General features: G+C 35.2%; 2 protein-coding genes across 16 annotated transcripts in view; one reads left to right on the forward strand and one right to left on the reverse strand.

Moving 5' to 3' along the window:
- AVEN (apoptosis and caspase activation inhibitor) overlaps positions 1-17780 on the forward strand; it is a 98172-nt gene extending 80392 nt beyond the window's left edge. For both annotated transcript variants that reach the window (XM_064658456.1, XM_064658457.1), the window contains 4 exons: positions 10024-10094; positions 13697-13792; positions 16378-16738; positions 17344-17780. In XM_064658456.1, the coding sequence (XP_064514526.1) occupies positions 10024-10094; positions 13697-13792; positions 16378-16738; positions 17344-17462 (647 nt within the window). In that variant the 3' untranslated portion in view covers positions 17463-17780. The remainder of the gene's footprint in view (positions 1-10023; positions 10095-13696; positions 13793-16377; positions 16739-17343) is intronic.
- A 76-nt stretch (positions 17781-17856) lies between these two features.
- Positions 17857-19330, reverse strand: part of RYR3 (ryanodine receptor 3) — a 212354-nt gene continuing 210880 nt past the window's right edge. For 13 of the 14 annotated variants that reach the window (XM_064658435.1, XM_064658448.1, XM_064658446.1 and 10 more), the window contains one exon: positions 17857-18790. In XM_064658435.1, the coding sequence (XP_064514505.1) occupies positions 18695-18790 (96 nt within the window). In that variant the 3' untranslated portion in view covers positions 17857-18694. The remainder of the gene's footprint in view (positions 18791-19330) is intronic. The other variant, XM_064658449.1, reaches the window with a different exon arrangement.

Genomic DNA, 19330 nt, shown 5'->3' on the forward strand with positions numbered 1-19330 from the left:
TCTGGACAAGTAAGCTATGTCATGAATTTTGAAGTTTTCAGACCAAATATTCTGACAGCCTACTTACAGAAAACAGTAGTTATCCTAGTGTAAATTTATGCAATGCAACTGCTCTTAGTTAAGCATGCCAATTAGATACAAAGTTCTCTTAGATGGAAAAGTGCAAGAAGCTGGTCTAATGAATAGAGTGATGTTCTCACCTGCCAGATATAATACAGCAATATACTTCCATGCACTGTTTACACAAGAGGTATCATGAACAATAATCCAAATAAAGAATAATTAGGAGGAACTTTGCTTTGACAGGACAATGTAAAGAAGCTAGGCCAGTGAGTGCCATTCTGCAACTTACCAAAATATGTCAACATGCAGTTTCTGATGTTCTTTTTTTTTAGCTAGCATGACATAAAGTATTTAAACAGCAGTAGTAGTTTTATTGTGTTTTTGAAACACACATTTTTTATTTTAACTGAAGACAACTTTCAGATTCTTGACAGAATTGAGGAGTCATCTACCAAAAAAGCAGTATAGTATAGTAGACCACTCTGCCAAGTTTAGGCCAGCAACTGAATTTTGAATCTGAGCTTTCTAATTACCAGTAATCTACCTAGCATTTGGCAAATTTTGAAATGTTATGTGGTTTTATATAGTAGGACAATTGTTATATTTGGATTTGGAAACACTGTAAAAGTTGGTCTTCATGTGTAATTTAGAAAAAAGTAAAACCTCTCTAATAAACTGCAGTTCTGTCATCTATCAAGAGACATACTTTTTAGCTATTCAAAATACCAGGACCTAGAAGTGTAGGATGATGAATTACTTACAGGCTGCACTGTCTAAAGTTTGAGTGACGGGTGCAGTTTCAGCTTTAACCTCAGTTATTTGTCTCACTTCTGATAAAACTAAAGTGTTCATTCAATCTGTTACTTCCCCTTCAAAGTGGTTGTGTGGAGCTTAGAAGTACTGTCTGCCTCAAGGTCTCAAGGCAGTATTTTTGCTTAATGGAATGCATAGGAGTGCATCCTTCTCCCCTCTTCTGCATCCTCTGATGCCCGTTCACTGTGGCTGCCACACAGTGGTTCCTGTCATAGGCAGGGCAAATCAGGGATCTTTTGGGATGACTGGCTTCCATTCTGATTGAATGATGTTCCTCTTGGATTCTTTTCATTATGTCTCTCTTTTCTCACTTTACAAGCCAGAATATAGGAGTACCTTGTGCCAGCAAATGCAAATGGATTCCTCTTTTCAGTTCTGCAGTTTGATGTTATGCAAATCGATGTGGATGGGAACCTTACCATTTCTTCTTTTCTTCCAGTGTTGAATTTCAGCTTTGCTTCCTGCTGTGGACATACGCTGTACTGATATCAGCTGCTTCTTTGCTGTTGGAGAAAACGGGGTCTTATGTTGTTGGTCTTGTGTATTTATGCAGTAACTCAGCTGCATTTTTATTAAGTTATGGAGCAATCTTTTCCTTTTTTTTTTTCAGCCTTTCTTTTAGAATGGTACTGCTCAAAAAACAGTATGCTCTCTGGATTTATATAGTTTGTCTAATCTTGCAAGCTGGTTGCAGTGACATTTAAAAATCCCTAAGCATGTTATAAATTAGTGGCCTGAAAAAAATGACACTACAAAATGTCATAAAGCATCAGGAAAAATGTAAATATTTAAGGTGACTAGCTTAAACTTAATGAAAAGTTTAAGCTTAACCTATGGGGAAATCAGTATCTTCACCCTTAAATATCATTGTATTGTTTATTCAGTAAAAAAGTGAATATGGAGAAGATGAGATTTATACTTATGAATAACCACATCAGGTAACTGTATTTGATTAAAGTTTTAAATATACTTTTTTTTTCAATGCATTGGTTTAATATTTTGCTTTTTTGTAGCATTCTAAGAGCTTTAATAATGAAATCATTAATAAAAATTACATATGAAAAGTAGTGATAAATTTAAGAAAATATGGGAAAAAATTACAAAACAGAGAATCTGCTTTAGAGAGAGAATGGTGTTTATACAATTTCCTTTATGGTAGTGTTGTTTGTTGTCTCCTTATACACCATGTAGATGTCAAATACGCATTGACTTGAGAGAACACTTAGCTACAGACTACAAATACATTTGTGAATTACCTACTTTTCCTCCTTATTTTTCCTGCAGAAAGATAGCTAATTAAGAGACGGGTAGAGCTCTACAGGTGAAAAGAAAAATAGCTATTTGCTTTAATTTAACATTGGTTCTATTGAATTAGACCCAAGGTCCATCTGGAGACACCAGTTCAGGTAAGGCACCTGAACATGCTATATTATATGCTACTTTCCAAAATATTTCCTTGATCTGCAACAATTTATGTTTGTGGGACTTCCTGAGCCAGATGTGGAATCTTTGTATTTAGAAATAGTTATCCTATATCCTTCCTGGCATGTTGTGGCTCCTTCACCATTTAATGACATGGACTGCCACAACCTAGCTTCAAGTTATAAAGATTTTCTACTTTTTATTTGTTTTGAGTGCATTACCTGCTGGGTTCATTTGATGCCTCTAGGTCTTCTGTGAGAAAAGAGAATAAGTTAGTCCCTATCTGCCCTTTCTATGCCTCTCACGGCTGTTAAATCTGTCACATTTCCTTGGTTCCCCTCCCTTGGTTTAAGTTACTAAATTACTTCTCATGCAGGATCTGTTCCATGCCTGCTGTTACATTCTTTGAGATTGGGTTTGAGAAACCCAACTCTGCACAGTATTCACGGTAATGAGAGAGATGTAATGATGTTCTCTGTGTTGTTTACTATTGCCTTTTTAAGAATTCCAGAGAGTTGGCTTCTTTGAGCACTGCGTAGCACCAAGGTTCTGATTCGGAATGGTGCTGGTCAGCTCTGAACTTTCTTTGTATGGAAAGTTAGAGTTGCCCCATTTTGCATTTTTGCTATTGAGTTTCATTTGCCATTTTTAAATTTAATTTTCCAGTTTTGTGAAGTCCTTATGTCATCCTTCACAGCCTACCTTCATCTGCACTACCACAAAAAACTTGGTATCATCAGCAAACTTTATTACTTAATTTTTCTCATCTTTTTTCCTCTTCTGTTTTAATTGAGGGAAGAGGTTAAACAGATACAACCCCAGAGAATTGCACTGGTGGTTTCTTTTAATGTGAAAATTGACAATTTACTCGTGTCTTCCTATTTTAAGGCAATTATTTATTCATACAAAGCCTCCTCTTCTTTTTGCTGAAGTCTTGGGTGGGAAAGGGAGTGGGATGTCAGTGAGAGCTTTTGGAAATGCATGTAAATTATATGAACTAGATCCTGCTTATGTGCAGTGGTATTTTACTTCTTTCAAGAAATTGTCTTAGATCGTGCAGCAGAACTTCAAATGCCATGTTGACTCTCATTTGTCCATCAAAAACACTGAGCTGGTAGCACTGTCTTCCTCAGTCTCCCTTTCACTGTTTCCAGTATTCTCATGCTGTCATTTAGCTTTTTAAAGCTTTAAAGGCTTAAAGTAATTCCAATTTCTTCTGGATTTCATGCAGAAGCAAATGTGCTACTGTTTGTTTTTCTGAACCTCTTTCAATATAACTTTATTTGCTTGGTTTCCCTGACTCTTGTTAATCTCTGCTTTAGCTTTTAATAAAAAGAGTTGTTTTGGGTTTTGCTCATTTGTTTGTTTTCTTTTTAAACTGTTGTGTTCTTTGGCATTCGTTGGCTTAACCCTGCTCCTCATTTGAAAAACTGATATCTCTCCTTGATTTCATTAGGCTGCAGTTCCTTTTTATGTTAAATTAGTTCTGTTCTGAACAGACACTCTTGGTTCCAGAACCAGCAGTAATTTCCGAAGATCCTTCCTTCTCACTCCTTTATCTGTGACACATTTTAAATTTGAAGACATCATTTAGCCTTGATCAGATAATCCTGCCATTGGGTCAGATTCACATGTTTATATTGTAAAATGTGACTAGTAGTACTGTGTAGTTGTGCCAGGGAATTAATTTAGAATATTGTTCTTTTTGAATCCTTTATAGTTTGCAGTGCAGGCTACAAATATCGTTGATATCAGTATCCTATGAAGACAGGCTGAAAGAGCTGGGGTTGTTCAGCCTGTGGAAGAGAAGGCTCTGGGGAAACCTTATAGCACCTTCCAGTACCTAAAGGGGGCTAAAAGAAGTCTGGAGAGGCACTTTTCATGGGCATGTAATGATAGGACAAAGGGGATTGGCTTTAAACTGAAAGAGGGCAGGTTTATACTACGTATCAGGAAAAAATTCTTTACTGTGAGGCTGGTGAGGCACTGGAACAGGTTGCCTAGAGAAGTTTTGGATAACCTGTACCTAGAAGTTCAAGGCCAAGTTGGATGGGGCTTTTGAGCAACCTGGTCTAGTTGAAGGTGTCCCTGCCCACAGAAAGGCTGTTGGAACTAGGTGATTTTAAGATTCCTTTCAACCCAAACCATTCCACAATTCTGTGTTTGTGCAGTGCTCAAGAATTTCTCCTGGTAACAGTAGAAGAATGTTATAAAAGATATTTTCTTTGAGATATATCTTCTGCTGGTAGTTAAAATTTTTATGCTGAGTGTTGCATAAGCCTTCTGGAGTTTGTAGTATATATCTGTTCAACTACTGGTAAGCAAAGGAAGTAGGGGAAAATTTAGGTTGTGTTAAAGTATTTGTGGTGAAGGCATGTTGTTTGGAAATACAGGTCATGTTCTTGATAAAAGACAGACTTTGCAGTGACTTGCAATATACTGATCTTAAAGTATCTAAGAAAACTAATAGATGTTGAGTTCTTTCAGGGTCTTTATGTTTTGGTTTTGTATTCTCAGATTTTGAAAATTGCTATTACTCAATCTATGCTTGTGGCAAATTGTGTAAGTAGCACATTGCAGCCTTAGTAATAGTAAAAGATAATAGTTACAGTGTGTGTTCTACGGAAGTAGAGAAAGTAAAAAATTAGAAATAAGTAAAGTTACTGGAACTGCCATGAAGAGTCTTTGGAAGTTTTCTCTTCCAGAAATCTGAGTCTCAGTATTATACACTATCTCATTGTGAGAAAATTATTGTATCTGGATAATAATCTGTTTATGATATGTAAAAAATTAATCATATTTTGCAGAACATACATTTAGTAGTGTTGGGGAAACATTTATTATGCATTTGTATATATGTAAGTCTGCTTTTGTAGGAGAAAAAAAGAGGAAAACTCTTATGTGTCCTGTAAAAGGAAATCTTCTGTAGTATTTATTGAAATAAAATTTTTTTTAATACAAAATGAGCATTAATTGTAGATACAAAATGAATATCTTTAATATGTATATATATATATGTATATGTATATCTATAATATGTATAGCAACCACACTGTGAGGAAACCCTGTAAGACGAAAAGACATCTTTATATTCCGCTGATATTCCCAAGCACCCAGTCTGTAGTTTCTGCTGTTTCCATGCTGGTTTCAAAATCTTCGTGTTAGAGCAGGCCATGGCATGGATGGATGGATAGGATTCCTTCCTTGTGCTTTTTCCTCCAGTTTGAGAAATATTCATTTGCACCTAATTCGTCTTAAAGGACTGCTGAGCTTTAGTTTGTTCTTTTGATTGTAAATTAGCTCAAAATTACTGACTTACTAGTTGCCCACCTTTTCTTTGGTCTATGACTTTCTATCTTCTCTTGGACCTTCTTCATGAAGTTTTGCACTATCAGGAAAAAAATATGTTCCTTATCTTACCTCTGACTCCTCAAGAGAGTTGGTCCCTTTTATATGAAGCACTGATGTTGGATAAAATTTCAAGCATCATTCATGCCTTAACTCTGCAATTCAGATTGGTTTTCGCTGCAGAAAAGTCTTAGTTTGGAGGATTTTTGCCTTTTTTCACCTTAAAAATAACACGTTTCCTTCTGCATTTCTGCAATCTATAAAGAAGATCGGTGGAACAGGCCTGTAGCTCATTTTGATATTACATCCTTCATAAATAGTGATGAATTTATGATCAATATATTATTTAGTTAACTAAGCAAATTTGTAGACAGAGGTTTGAATTCATAAAATAAAATAAATGGGAGATGAACAAAGCTTGGAAACCCCCAAGTTTATCCAAATCATTGGTTCTTATTTAGGAGAAAGTAAATTATGATTTTAAAAGTGAGCGTAGAGTCTTATATTTGCACTTATAGCACTTCCTGACATTATGGCAGTCTTAGAAGGATCATATTATTTTGCTTATTATGTTATTCCCCCCTCCAATTTTAAATTCTATCTCTAGGACTATGGAGTATTTTTCCTCTGTCTTCAGTAATGTTTTATGTGAATGAGAGAATTTTAAGTGAATAGAAGTATTCCACAGATATGTCCTTTTTCCCACTGAAAACTGTTTTTCTTCAATTTTTTCAATTTTTATACTTACAATTTCACAGATTGAAAAATATTATAGATTACAGGTAGGATCTGTTTGACTCTGCAATTCAATGAATATTTGTATTAAAGGATAATTGGACTAATGAAACTGAGAAAGATACATTCTATTTAAAGAAATTGATTTAGCTTCAAAATATATTCAAGAGATAGGAAAGCATGGTGGTTTAGTTCTGCTTTCATAGTAATTTTATATTTTAAACAATAAAGAATATTAAGGCTTATTATGACAGTTACCAAAGACAGCGCACGAGGTTTACTTGAATGCATTATTTTTAGCTACTCTGTATTTTAAGGCCGAATGATACTTGTAAGTAACATAAAAATTATTCATATGAAGAAAAATATTTTTTTTATGCTGGAAGGAACTCAGAGTCATTGCAAGACATCTAATTAGTATTCATGGCATAAAAGGAAGTTATTTTCAGGGCAAAGGAATTTGTGAAAAGATAATTGGTTAGACCAACATTCTCATTAACCTAACTTGCATTAAATATGCTATTTTGAATTGTAGTTATTCTTTTCCATTTGAAAGGCATGCTTTGTTAACTTATTTAAAGAGCCTAATTAAACTACAGTTTAAGTCATACTCTTTAATTCAGCAATTCAATATCAAACTGCGGATCTGCGATTACCAACTTTGTGAGTGTGGAGAATCATAAAGCAGTTCTTGATTCCAGTGGATTTTCCTGATGAAGTAGCTTGGTTTAGCTGCTCTATATGTGGTCATTCTCAGATACTGAAAGCATTTGACTAATCCTTTAGTTTAATTTTACTTCTTTATAAGAGCAGAGAAAACTCTTATTTCTTCTGTGGTGCAACATGAGAAATAATTAAAGCAGTCTTGGGAGTATTGGAAGAAAGTACTTATGCCTTTGTTCTAATAGTAGGAAGACTTCGAGGATAATTTTGTTAAATTATTTTTCAGTCGAACTTTACATATGTAACTAAATAGAGCCTTTAAAATGTGAGCTGTTAAAACATAAATTAATTTGCACATTCTAGTACACATTTTAAAATCATGAGACTGAATTTGTATTTCTTTGATTTTCAGCATTACTTACTACATAATAGCAGTATTCTAGATGTTTTGAAAAGGGGGTTTATTTCCTCTTGTGCTGTGTGCAATGAAGAGGAAGGTGCCTTTGTTAGCAGTGAGATGACTGTGAGTGCTCAAGTTAAGTATTTGCATCTGCAGATAGAGACATAAAGATACAGGGTCTAATTTTTCAACACTGCTGAGCATACCTAGCTATCTTGGTATTTGTATTGTATGAACTAAACATTTGTAAAATTAGCCACCTTGTTAGATATCTAAATGTTAATTTCAATGCTTAATTTTCATTATTTGCACTTGTACTGTTTGACACTGGTTGTTTTCAAAATAGTAGTGGCTGTAGACATTGAATGTAAACCAAAACCTAGCTGATCAGGCAAGGTTGTGTGTCAGCACAGTAATGCTGAACCATGGGGGATAAAAGTAATGAAAACAGAGAAATGCAACTTCAGGCTGGACATGGCAATGGTCTTAAATATCTCTACAAATATTCGTCTGAGAATGTCACTTTCTTGCTGTAATGATTCAGAAGATTACAGTAGTGGACATGCGAGTCAGGCAGTGTGATTAGTATATGAGTACCTTTGCATACCCAGTGACCAGACATGAAATGCGATCAAGTAGAAATTTAGTTTAGATACTAAAAAAAAAAAAAAAAATCCTTGGCCAATCAGTTTTAAATTCTGCCTGGGAGATGGTTAGATCTCCCTTTTCTTATTATTTGGCAAAGAAATATGCTAATTACTGTGCCATTTTGCTGCTTATTCATTTTGTTTACAAAACAGGAGTTAGCTAATGCTTGCACTATCGAGCGAATCGCTGAAAGGCTGAGCTTCCCTACATTCTGGGACAGGCAGACAATGGCAAAGAAGCCAGTTGTGGAGACAGCACATTTTATGTTTGGATTTTGTCTGCAGGATTAAGGGCATGATTCGGGAATTGTCAAAGGTATGAATGACAGGATATTGAGAGCCAAATAGAAGCTAAATATTCACTTGTTGATAAAGCCATTGAAAACTTCCTCTAGCACATGCATTCTCTAATAGAGATTTGGAAAGAATAAGCTGTTGCTTCTAAATGAACTGCTGGAATAAATCATAGTGACTTACATGTGATCACAGAATGGGTAAGATTGGAAGGGACCACAGTGGGCTGTCTGGTCCAACTTCCCTGTTCAAGCAGGGTCATCCCAGAGCACATGGCACAAGATTGCATCCGGACATGTTGAATATCTCCAGTGAGGAAGACTCCACAACCTCTCTGGGCAACCTGTTGCAGTGCTCAGTCACCCACACAGGAAAGAAGTTCTTCCTCACGTTCAGGTGGAGCTTCCTGTGCATCAGTTTCTACCCGTTGCTTCTTGTCCTATTGCTTGGCATCACTGAGAAGAGCCGAGCTCCATCCTCTTGTCACCCTCCCTTCAGATACTTATAGACATTGATGAGGTCCCTCTCAGTCATGTCTTCTTGAGGCTGAACAGGCCCAGCTACCTCAGCCTTTCCTCATAAGAGAGACCCTTGACCAACTTAGTAGCTCTGAATTCTCAGGATCGAATTTCATCTCTTTCACGGAATATTTCAACGTGTTTTTTTTCTGACAGAGCTCCTCAAACAGCTATTTGTCCTTAAACTGCACAGTCTAAGATGACACATCCCATACTCTGCATCAGTGATGTCTTTGCTTTCTGTTTCTCTAGACCTTTGGCCATCATCTTGCAACCCGAATCTTTCGTGTTTCCTCTGCACAGACCGTACTGATTTTTTTGAGTTACTGGAATTCTTGTATGTTTTTTTCAGTAAATAACTTATAGGACTGGAACTGTCTTTTGCAACACAGCATGGTGCTGCAATAAAAATATCACGTTTAAAAGAAAATGATAATTCAACAACCCTTTCAGTAAGAGGAAGTTCCTGATGGCTTGAAGGAATGCTGTAGGTTAGAAGATCCTGTAACTAAGGTTATATGTGTAACTTAATTAGTCCTATTTAAGGATTTCTTTTAATTCAGTCCCTCTTGTATATGAATTGGAATGTGGGGTTCAGTGCCTTTTTTTTGATGATGTGCTGGAGTAGGGACTAGTTCAAGGAAGAGAGAATTTAGTTACCAGACAACAAGAAGTCTTTATTTGGCTTGTACAAAGCGATGTCATAAAATAATTATAATCCATTTTAAGAAATATTTGCATGTCGGTAAGAGAAGGTCTATAGCACTTTCAAAGCTGTTCATAAGAAATTAACTCTGTCAATACTGTATGTATTCTTAGTATGTTGTCCAAATTGGAATTTTGAGTGAAAATCTTGCTTGCTGACATGGCACTTAGCACCTGCTCATTCAGTATTGAATTTGTTACCCCTTTTTCAGTACTGTTTTGCAAATAAGTGATTAAAATTTCTATAGAACTTTGACATAAATAAGTTTAGTATTGTGAATGCAAGCAGCATTAATATTAAATGGAAATTTGTTGAAGACAGATTTATTTATTGATTTCATTTCTTTAGGTTGGAAACTTCAGAGAAAACTTGTTAATTTTTTTTAAATAATTTTTTTTTATTTCTTTTCTTTAGGAGATTCCTTTACACAGTTTCGATTTACTGACGAGAAAGAATGGGATAAAGAAAGCATAAGCCATAAGCAGGTAACAGAATTATCATTCAAATGATTTTATATGGATAATCACCTAGGACAGAATATCTAGGCAGTTGTGCTTTCAGCAACAAACTGTTAATAACGCTCTTTATTGTGTATATTTTTATTAACTTTTCCCTGATGCTGGAGGCTACTGGGCCTTGTCCTTTTTTTTTCTGCTGAAGACTAATCAAAGCATCAGGGTTTTAAGTGATGTTGGGAGGAAAAAACAAGAAATCTCTCCAGTGAAGAGAAAATAAGAAACTGTCACTTTGCTTTACTGACATAGCAGGTCAGCCTTCTTTTTTCATCTGTATTCAAGAGAAAAGAGTTTAGTAAAATGACTGTAACAAAACCCTTATGAGTCTCTTCATATATTGAACTGTGAAATGTATTTTAGTTCCTTCAAATTCACAGTTCTTATCCTCTGGTTGAAACTTCATGTCCTAAATAATTAGGGCACCAGCTAGATTATTTGTATGTGAATTTTTTTATGCTTGAATAAAAAGGAGCACATCAATAGAAGTTTCCTGTTTTCTATATCAGGATACTTGAAAGTGTCCCAATCTCTGCAGCTGTCTTTCTCATGTAAGTCACCTGAGTTATTGCAAGATAAATGCTTTTGTCTTCCAGGCTTTTCTTAAAATTGCTGTGAAACTTTGCTTAAGTGTGTCTTGAAACATGCATATGTATTCAAATTTTAAAGATTTGCTATTTCTTTTCTAAAATATTACAATATTCTAAAATATTACATTAATTATACCCTGGGAAGTGATATTTAAAGGTACTTTAGGGTTGCAAAGTCAAATTAAATTGAGGAAATAAAACCAAATGCAGCATTTGTTTAAAGCACCACCTGTCTTTCAATGACTGTATTTTTTCTTATCAGTTCTTCTGCTTCTAGTGTGCAGGATGTTGTCAGTAATCAGAATATTAATTTCTTTTTAATTTCCTCATAGTTTTGTCATTATAGCATTTAGGTGATTTGAACACATTAATTCCTGAATGGCTAAAGCCATTGTGAGAAGAGTGAAATTGCATGTTGACAGTGGTTTTCACAAGTATTCTTCTGACTGCCAGTGATGAGACTGCACAGTTCTGGAGCTGGTCCCATGCTCTTACTCATTCCAAAGTGTGCTGTGGTGGGCATGTTCTTTTGCCTCTGTCCCTAGGAAACTGTAGTAATTCATTCTGCCCCATCCAAAGTTGTTATTTCAAACTGTTTCCTGTCTTTCACTGTCCTTATGTCACTTTGAAATAGTTTACTGCACTAGTCACAATTACCCTTTGAGTTCTTATTTTAGTCCAGAATCCAGTCCCGAATGGTTTGATAATATTATCTAATTTTTCACATTGTCTTTGGTCTTTAGCCTGGTATCTCCTTTTGTTTCTGACCCATGTTTTTTTTCCCTGAAAGCCAAATCCAAGTCTAATTTTCACCCTACATCATTCGTACCATTTGCCAAATTCCTGGTCTTTGCTTCTTAGTTCACATCTTTCTAATTCTTTGCCTTCTATACACTATGTACAGGATTAGAGAATTGTAAACTGAAGTGAATTTATTATGAGGGAATAAAATAAAGAGAAAAGATATAAAAATAGTTGCAGAATGACTAGATATTTCTCATTCCCTACTGTTTGTAGAAAGCAATGGCAAAGCATCAGTTTCAAATGAGGAATGGAAATGTAACAGTGACATCAACAATAAAAAAAATTCATTTTATTAAGAATACTATCATTCATTGCTACAAAAAGTATGTTTGGGTTTTCTCCATTGTATATTGATAAAATACAATAAAAACATTTCAGAACATAGTCTGCAATTGAAAGATCAAACAGGTAATAGTAATTTGGATTTTTCAGTAAAAAATAGCAATTCCAGCGACAAAGTATGCCTCTGTTTATTTTTTTGAACAAATAACTACATGTGCCATGAAGTGTTCATAATTTATTAAATACTGCTTTGATTCCTTTGCTTTTTATTACAACACCACTTTTAGTGAAGTCTCTACTTGAATATCAAATTCCTTCTTCTATTATGTTGTTTTTCCAAATTCCTCTTTTCCTTCATTCTCAACTCTTCCCCATCTCTAATTTTAACCTTCATTTGCAATGTTCATTCTTGTTAATATTTTTGCAAGTTACATAGCTCTTCTCAAATGCACTTAAATGTTACTCAGTGACACTTCACTTTTTACAATTTTTTGTGTTACCAGATTCATACAATTTCCTTGTCTTTTGTAACTGTGCAGAAGCCATATTTGATCTTCAATATCTGTCAAAATAACTGGGTTTTCTGAAGATCTGATTCATTGCTGGGCAACAAAGCTTGCTTGCTGAAGACTTTGTGAGGTTACTTGCACCAGTGAATCATCTTTGATGGTGATCACCAATGCATTGTAAAATAAAGTTGTTGGTAAAGGAGAAAAATTCTAACCATCAGATATTTGTTTGATCCTTTCACTATTATTACTGTTAAATCAACTGCATTGCTTCTTTTTTTAATTTATTTTAATTTTGCAAGTATAGTGTCAGAACACACACTGTCTTTGATTTATTTTTGCTAGGCGTGCAAATGTCAAAAGCCATCCTATTGACTGGCTTTTGGAAGCAGCGTGAATTTCTTTGACAACTCTCTTATGAGACGGCGCAAAACACTCTCTCCTAATTTATGAGTATTTGGACTTCTAAATGTCTGTGATGAGAAGGACAAGATTTTATCCTTTTAAGTGAGATTTGGAAGCTGCTTCTCTGCTTCCATGAAAATGAGAGTATAGACTGAACCTAAGCATTTTGTTGTCAGATTTTAAAATACGTGATGGATATCAAATTATTTTTTCATCAGCGGTGAATGTGCTCAGAATGTTCTTCTATACTGTGAGCTTGAAATCTGTTTAAGATTACTGAAGTCCAGGTTGTTATGTAAAAATGTCAAATATTGCTGGTTCATTTTGTGTAAATCTGTTTTTAAAAAGGGGTCAAGAGAAAATGGAGCTTCAGTAACTGTCACAGTAATAAGTTGTAATTTAGCAGCAGTATAATTGAATATAATTTTAGAAGTGTTTGTAACTATATACTTTGTTGCTTTTGTAAGTATCAAAACATTTTTAAAAATGTGGAACTATAAAAAGACCCCTGTTTAGCCATTAAAAACTATATAGCTACACAGGAGCTATGGGTTGATTGCTTAGAAAATAGTAGCAACTCACTAAAGAATGTCATTTCAAACCACATGAAAGCTTCACAGTTTAAAACATGTTTCAGTTAAAGCTTCTTATGACGTTGTCATAAGAATGACTGAACTATTCTGAACTATTTCCGATTTTGGACTTTCAAGGCATTGTCTAAGGAGTATTTAGTTTACAGCTTGTTTTTTAGCTGTAAGTTATTATTTGCAGTGTAAGTGTTTATATGGTAATTTAGCCAAACTGCTCCATACAAGTGTAATTTAAACTATTAATTTGTGTATTTCATTAGATTGTTTTCCAGATTCCTCAAATAAGTGGAACAGGGGAATGTAATAGATTAAAATTATTAATTTTTTTTGTTTGTGTTCTTTTTGTGTTTGGTTTTTTTATTCACAAGTATAATGTATATTAAATTATATTTCAGTTCTCTGCACTTTCTATTGACTGCCAGTCTTTGGTCCAGGCCCTTCAGGAATTGCCTCTACATCTGAAATTGAATTTAGCTGCTGACCTTGTACAGGTAATGCTGTGAATTAACACTAGGAAATGCAAATATTTTAAGAGAAAAATCTATGCAAGAATGATTAGTCTTCAAACGTAACTACAGTGTATTATGTAAGTAAATATATTCTGTTAGACTGGCATGTCAAGTGGTATGTAATGCAGGATACCCCTCTATCAGCACATTTTTTGTGCTTACTTGGCTTTAAACAAAATGGTTGAATGTGTAGCATATTAGATTTGAATTCAGGTATCAGAGTGTTTGACATGGAATGATTGCAATATTTTTGTATTTTTTTCTTTTGTTAGCAGCTGGTTTTAGTTGCACCAAAATTTTGAAAGTGTTTTCACATTCTTTCCTGTTAATTACTTTAATTGTGATTTAATGTTCTGCATAACTAATATCAACATACATGGTTTTTTACATGAATTGGTGTTACATGAGTGTTAGAACAGGTAGAACTCTCAATCATACTGGTGAAGAAAATATTATTTATGCTCCAGTGGCAGGGGGAAGCAACAATATTATTAAAAAATATTTCTTCAGATTGTGAAAAAGAAAATATTAATGTAAGCGCAAAAGAGCCAATGAGAGTTAAATATAAAAACAAAATTCTTAAGATCCATCTGCTCAAGCAAGGAAAAACGTGACCCTTATAGAAGGGTCTGTTTGGGGTTGCATGAAGTGCTTCTGCAGCTGACACTATGGTCTTTGTTAAAGCAGCTCAAGGTATGTCTGCAGATGTGATGGCTAAGGGAATCTGCAAATAAATGTTACTTTCACATACAGTTTTCTTTTTAGGAGTTCTAGTCATGGTCTCTAACTTTTTTCAGGGTTATAAATTGTTTGTTATGGCATTTAATCTTTGTCTTGTCATTCTGACCAGGGATGTGGTCATCAGTTATGCTGCAGTGTTATCAACGCTAGGGCATCCTGATAAAAGCTGAATCTGTTACACAGTTAAATAATGAGTTGCCATTTCTGGTTTCACTGTTTGACAATGTTTTACAGTTTAGTTTCATTTTTCAAAATATGTGGCTATATACTATAACATTGGCTAATTGATTTTCAGCAACCTGTAGTATGGTTTTGTTCAAGACTAGAATTTTGGAGGGATGGCCTAACATGGGATGATGTTTCTAGCCAAATTCTGACTCTAGTCATTCCAAAATTCAGAGTACTGATGGGATTTCATTACAGAAGAATTAAGGAAAAGTAATTTTCCAGGAAGTGCAAAGCATTTAACACTGTCCCGCACTACGTCTTTGTCTCTAAACTGGAGAGACATGGATTTTATACATGGACCACTCAGTGGATAAAAAATTGGCTGGATGGTCATACACAAAGAGTTGTGGTCAACAGCTCATGTCCAAGTGGCGATCAGTGATAAATGGTGTTCCTCAGGGGTCACTATTGGGACCAGCACTGTTTAACATCTTTGTCAGTGACACACACAATGGGACCGAGCGAACCCTCAGCAAGTTTGCTGGTGACACCGAGATGTGTGATGTGTTTGACATGCTGGAGGGAAGGGATGGGCCATCCAGAGGGATCTTGACAGGCTTGAGGGGTGGGTCTTTGAACCTCATGAAATTCAACAAGGCCAAGTGCAAGGTCCTGCTCCTGGGTCAGGGCAATCCCAAACATGGATACAAGCTGGGCAGAGAATGGATTGAGACCAGCCCCAAGGAGAAGGACTTGGGGGTGTTTGTGGACAAGAAACTCAACATGACTCTGCAATGCACACCATGTTTCAAAGGAGACCTGACCTGCTGGTCAGGTTGAGGGAGCCGATTCTCCCTCTCTACTTTGCTCTTATGAGACCTCACCTGGAGTACTGCATCCAGCTCTGGGGCCCCCAGCAGGGAAAGACATGGATCTGTTAGAGTGAGTCCAGAGAGGGGCCACTAAATTGATCACAGGGCTGGAGCCTGAATACAGGCTAAGAGAGTTGGGACTGTTCAGCCTGGAGAAAAAAAAGCTGTGGGAAGACCTTATAACAGCCTTCCAGTACCTTTAGTAGGCCTACAAGATAGCTGGAGAGAGTCTTTTCAAAAAGACATGTATGGATAGGACAAGGGAAATGGCTTTAAGCTGAAGGAGGGTAGGTTTAGATTAGATATTAGGAAGAAGTTCTTTACTGTCACAGTGGTGAGACACTGGAACAGCCTTCCCCGAGAAGCTGTTCTCCCCATCCCTGGAAGTGTTCAGGGCCAGGTTGGATGGGGCTTTGAGCAACTTGGTCTAGTAGAAGGTGTCCCTGCCCATGTCAAGGGTGTTGGAACGAGAGAATCTTTAAGGTCCTTTCCAAACCAAACTATTTGATGATTCTATGAGTATTTGTGAAACAATGGAATTTGCTGATTTAGCATACCATCTCATATTCTGTAATAAGGGATAAAGGGAGTTTCTTCTGCATTTGCTTCTGTAAAAGTATCATCCAGATAACTTTACTTTCACTTCTGAATTGAATTCTGCTCAAGTTTGCTGTACCTTCTGAAGTGATCAAATATAGGAAGTATGAATTACAATCCAAATTAGACAGAATAATAAAATTAGATAATAATCATTATAAAGACTCAAGTCCTTTCTTATACTCTTAGGCATCAACACCTGTAGAGCTCCCACAGATGAAATCTAAAATTTTTGAAGATGTCAAGAGAAGAGATCAGCTGTTCCGACAGTCTCCAGCTCAAAGTGACACCGTATTGGTCTCCCCTCCTGTTGGTAATTCTGTTGCTACATCAGAGCCTGGAAGTAAAAACGGCTCTAAGGCAAATGCAAGAGAACCATTTCAGAGAGTCCACCCACTATCAAAGCAAGAGACTGACCATTTGGATGAAGAACTGGATCTTCTCCTGAATCTAGAGGCTCCCATGAGTGCAGGAAACAGACCTGTGTCAGGCACATTATCCTACAACATATCAACTGAGAAAGATTTGAAAATGGATTGTAAGGAAAGTGGTAAGTTTTCTCCCCAGCGTGCTCTTATTTAATTTCCACTGCTCTCTGTTTTGGAATTCTTGATTAGCCACTCAACAGTACTGCTGTCCATCTCTTTCATACTGCATTTAATTTATCTGGTGCTGTGTTCTGACCCTTTTGTTCATTTTCAGTTTTAAATCCTTATGAACTAAAGTTTCACCATTGTCAGTACAGTTTAAGCATTAAAAGAAATTCTTCTGCAAAACAGCATTGGGCTTATGATTCAGCAAAATTTTAAATTAAAAAAAATAAGTAGTGTACTGCCAGAGAATTTTATTGCAAGGAAGATAAAGTACGTGTAACATTATCAGTCCTTAGTTCACTGTACTAATAGTATACAGAAGAACTGACAGTTATTTCCAATGGCTTGTCATAAATGCTATTTTCAAACTTTTCTAGCATTGATTTTATAAAAGTAAGTTTAGCATGGAAACTATTTTTGGAATATGATTTGCTGTTCTTCAAGAAAGAGAGATTGTGTTTAAATGCAATCAGTTGTGTATTAAAAAGCAAAATGACCCAGGAAAAAAAGCTGATATAGAATTGTTTCCAGAGTATCAAGCGTGTTCTTTTCACTTTTCTAGACCCTTTGAAAGTAGATATGCCTGAAGAGAAGAGTACATCATCACAGCAACAGCAAAGTACATCTAAAGATGTTACTGAGGAAGAGCTTGAAGATTGGCTGGACAGCATGATCTCCTGAAGCTCAAATTTCCTCATGTGAATAATTGAATATAGCAAACATTACATAAAAAGTTGAACTTTTCTTTATCTTTTTATTTCCTTTCTCTGTTTCACCTTGTTCAGTGTACCAGTATGCTGGCTCCTAAAATTTTGTGCAACCAAAATTAATTTAGGTGGGATTGAAAATTGTCGAAGACTAATAACGTTATTAGAAAGGTCTAAAATTTGTGATGAAATTGGAATTTTCTTTGCTAAAGAAGCAGGCTAAGAGAACAGTTATTGCAGCTTGTACTTGCTCTATGTAGTCCTTAAAATAAAGCCATGACTGAACAGTGAATACATGTGTTTTTAGTCACCATTCTCACACAACTCCATATTGTAGAAAAATGGTAAAGATGACAGCAACGGTAATATTTGGTTTGTAATACTTTATTGCAGTGGGCACTTTTATTAGAAGAAAAAAGAATGCATAATCCTAACAACTTCTACTTGCAGGTGACTGTAGAGCATTGTTTTATTTTGGCCTAAGATTTAAACTGTGTTCATTTTGATACAGTGTTATGTCTTTTAACAGCAGCATCTAATAAGCTGTTATTGAAGGTAGTATATTAACTAACTTCAAGTGTAATTTGATACAGAAAGACAGAAAAGCAATACAGTTAATGGGTTTGTTCATCTAGAACATTAACATAAATAAAAAGTTTGCATAGCTATGTCTACAGAGGTTTTAAGGCACTTTAATGTTTCAAGGTTGACAAAATGTTTGAAAATGATTTCTTTTTAACTGCTTAAAGCTTTTCAAACTGTATCTTAATACATTCACTAGCAAATACTGTGGGGAAAAACTGGACAGCAGTTAGCTGAACTATTTTTTCTGAGGCATGGCCTCTGATGTTCAAGTTCTTCAATGTCAAATGTGCAATTAAGATGCCTTTTAGCCCTTTCAACTTACTGCCAAACACCAGGTTAATGATGTGGTTAAAAAGTTGTTATAATTTTAGGCCATGTTTGAACTGGAAGGCTTCAGTTAATCAGGCATAGTTTTCTCTTTTCTAATTAAAATTCCAACAAAAGACCTGTTTCACATGTGGTAGGTACAAAAAGCCTCTGAAATAGTGTCAAATTTTATGTGTGTCTTGAAGGTTAAAGACGTTTAAAGCAAATACAAGCTGTGAAATTGCACCATGAAAAGAATAGATTTCTTTTTTTTTTATCTTAATAGTTCATGAATAAATAATTTTTTTTGTGATATTAGCCAAGTTGATCCTCATACTGTTTTCGAAAGCAGTCCCCTGCTGGGAAAAAATCCCAACATCTTTCTTGGTACATCTTCCACACAAATGACTCCTGAAAATGAGAAAGAGTATTTATTTTAACAGTCAGCATACAGTTAGTGCCATAGAAAAATTTTTAAATTTTTAAAAATAACCACATACTGTGCCTATTTCCATGGAATAGAACTGTAAAGGCACTGGAACTCTGAAGACCATAACTGAAGAATGTTTCTAAAAGTTTTATCTGCACTTTTCCTGATTCATTACTACTGAAATTTAAATCTATTAGTAAAATACGTAAGTGTAAATTAATCAGTCCAGTTATATCAGAACAAACCTATTCACAATCTGTATATATAAAATGTGTTTTGTGTTGATTGGAAAACAAAGGTACTTTTGTACTCTATGCCTAACAACTTCTTACTAGAGATAAGATATAATTAAATCCTATTTATTTTCTTATATATTTACATTTAGACTTAACAATGCTAAACATACAGACACCCATATACCTATCTATCTACACATATGTATGGATTTTTACTATAGAAATAGTACCTTAACTGCCTAAATCTTTTGGGAATAAACTGTAACTGGTACATTTGAGGTTTTC

This window comes from Pseudopipra pipra, chromosome 6 (genome assembly GCF_036250125.1).
Source record: "Pseudopipra pipra isolate bDixPip1 chromosome 6, bDixPip1.hap1, whole genome shotgun sequence".
NCBI classification, from domain to species: domain Eukaryota; kingdom Metazoa; phylum Chordata; class Aves; order Passeriformes; family Pipridae; genus Pseudopipra; species Pseudopipra pipra.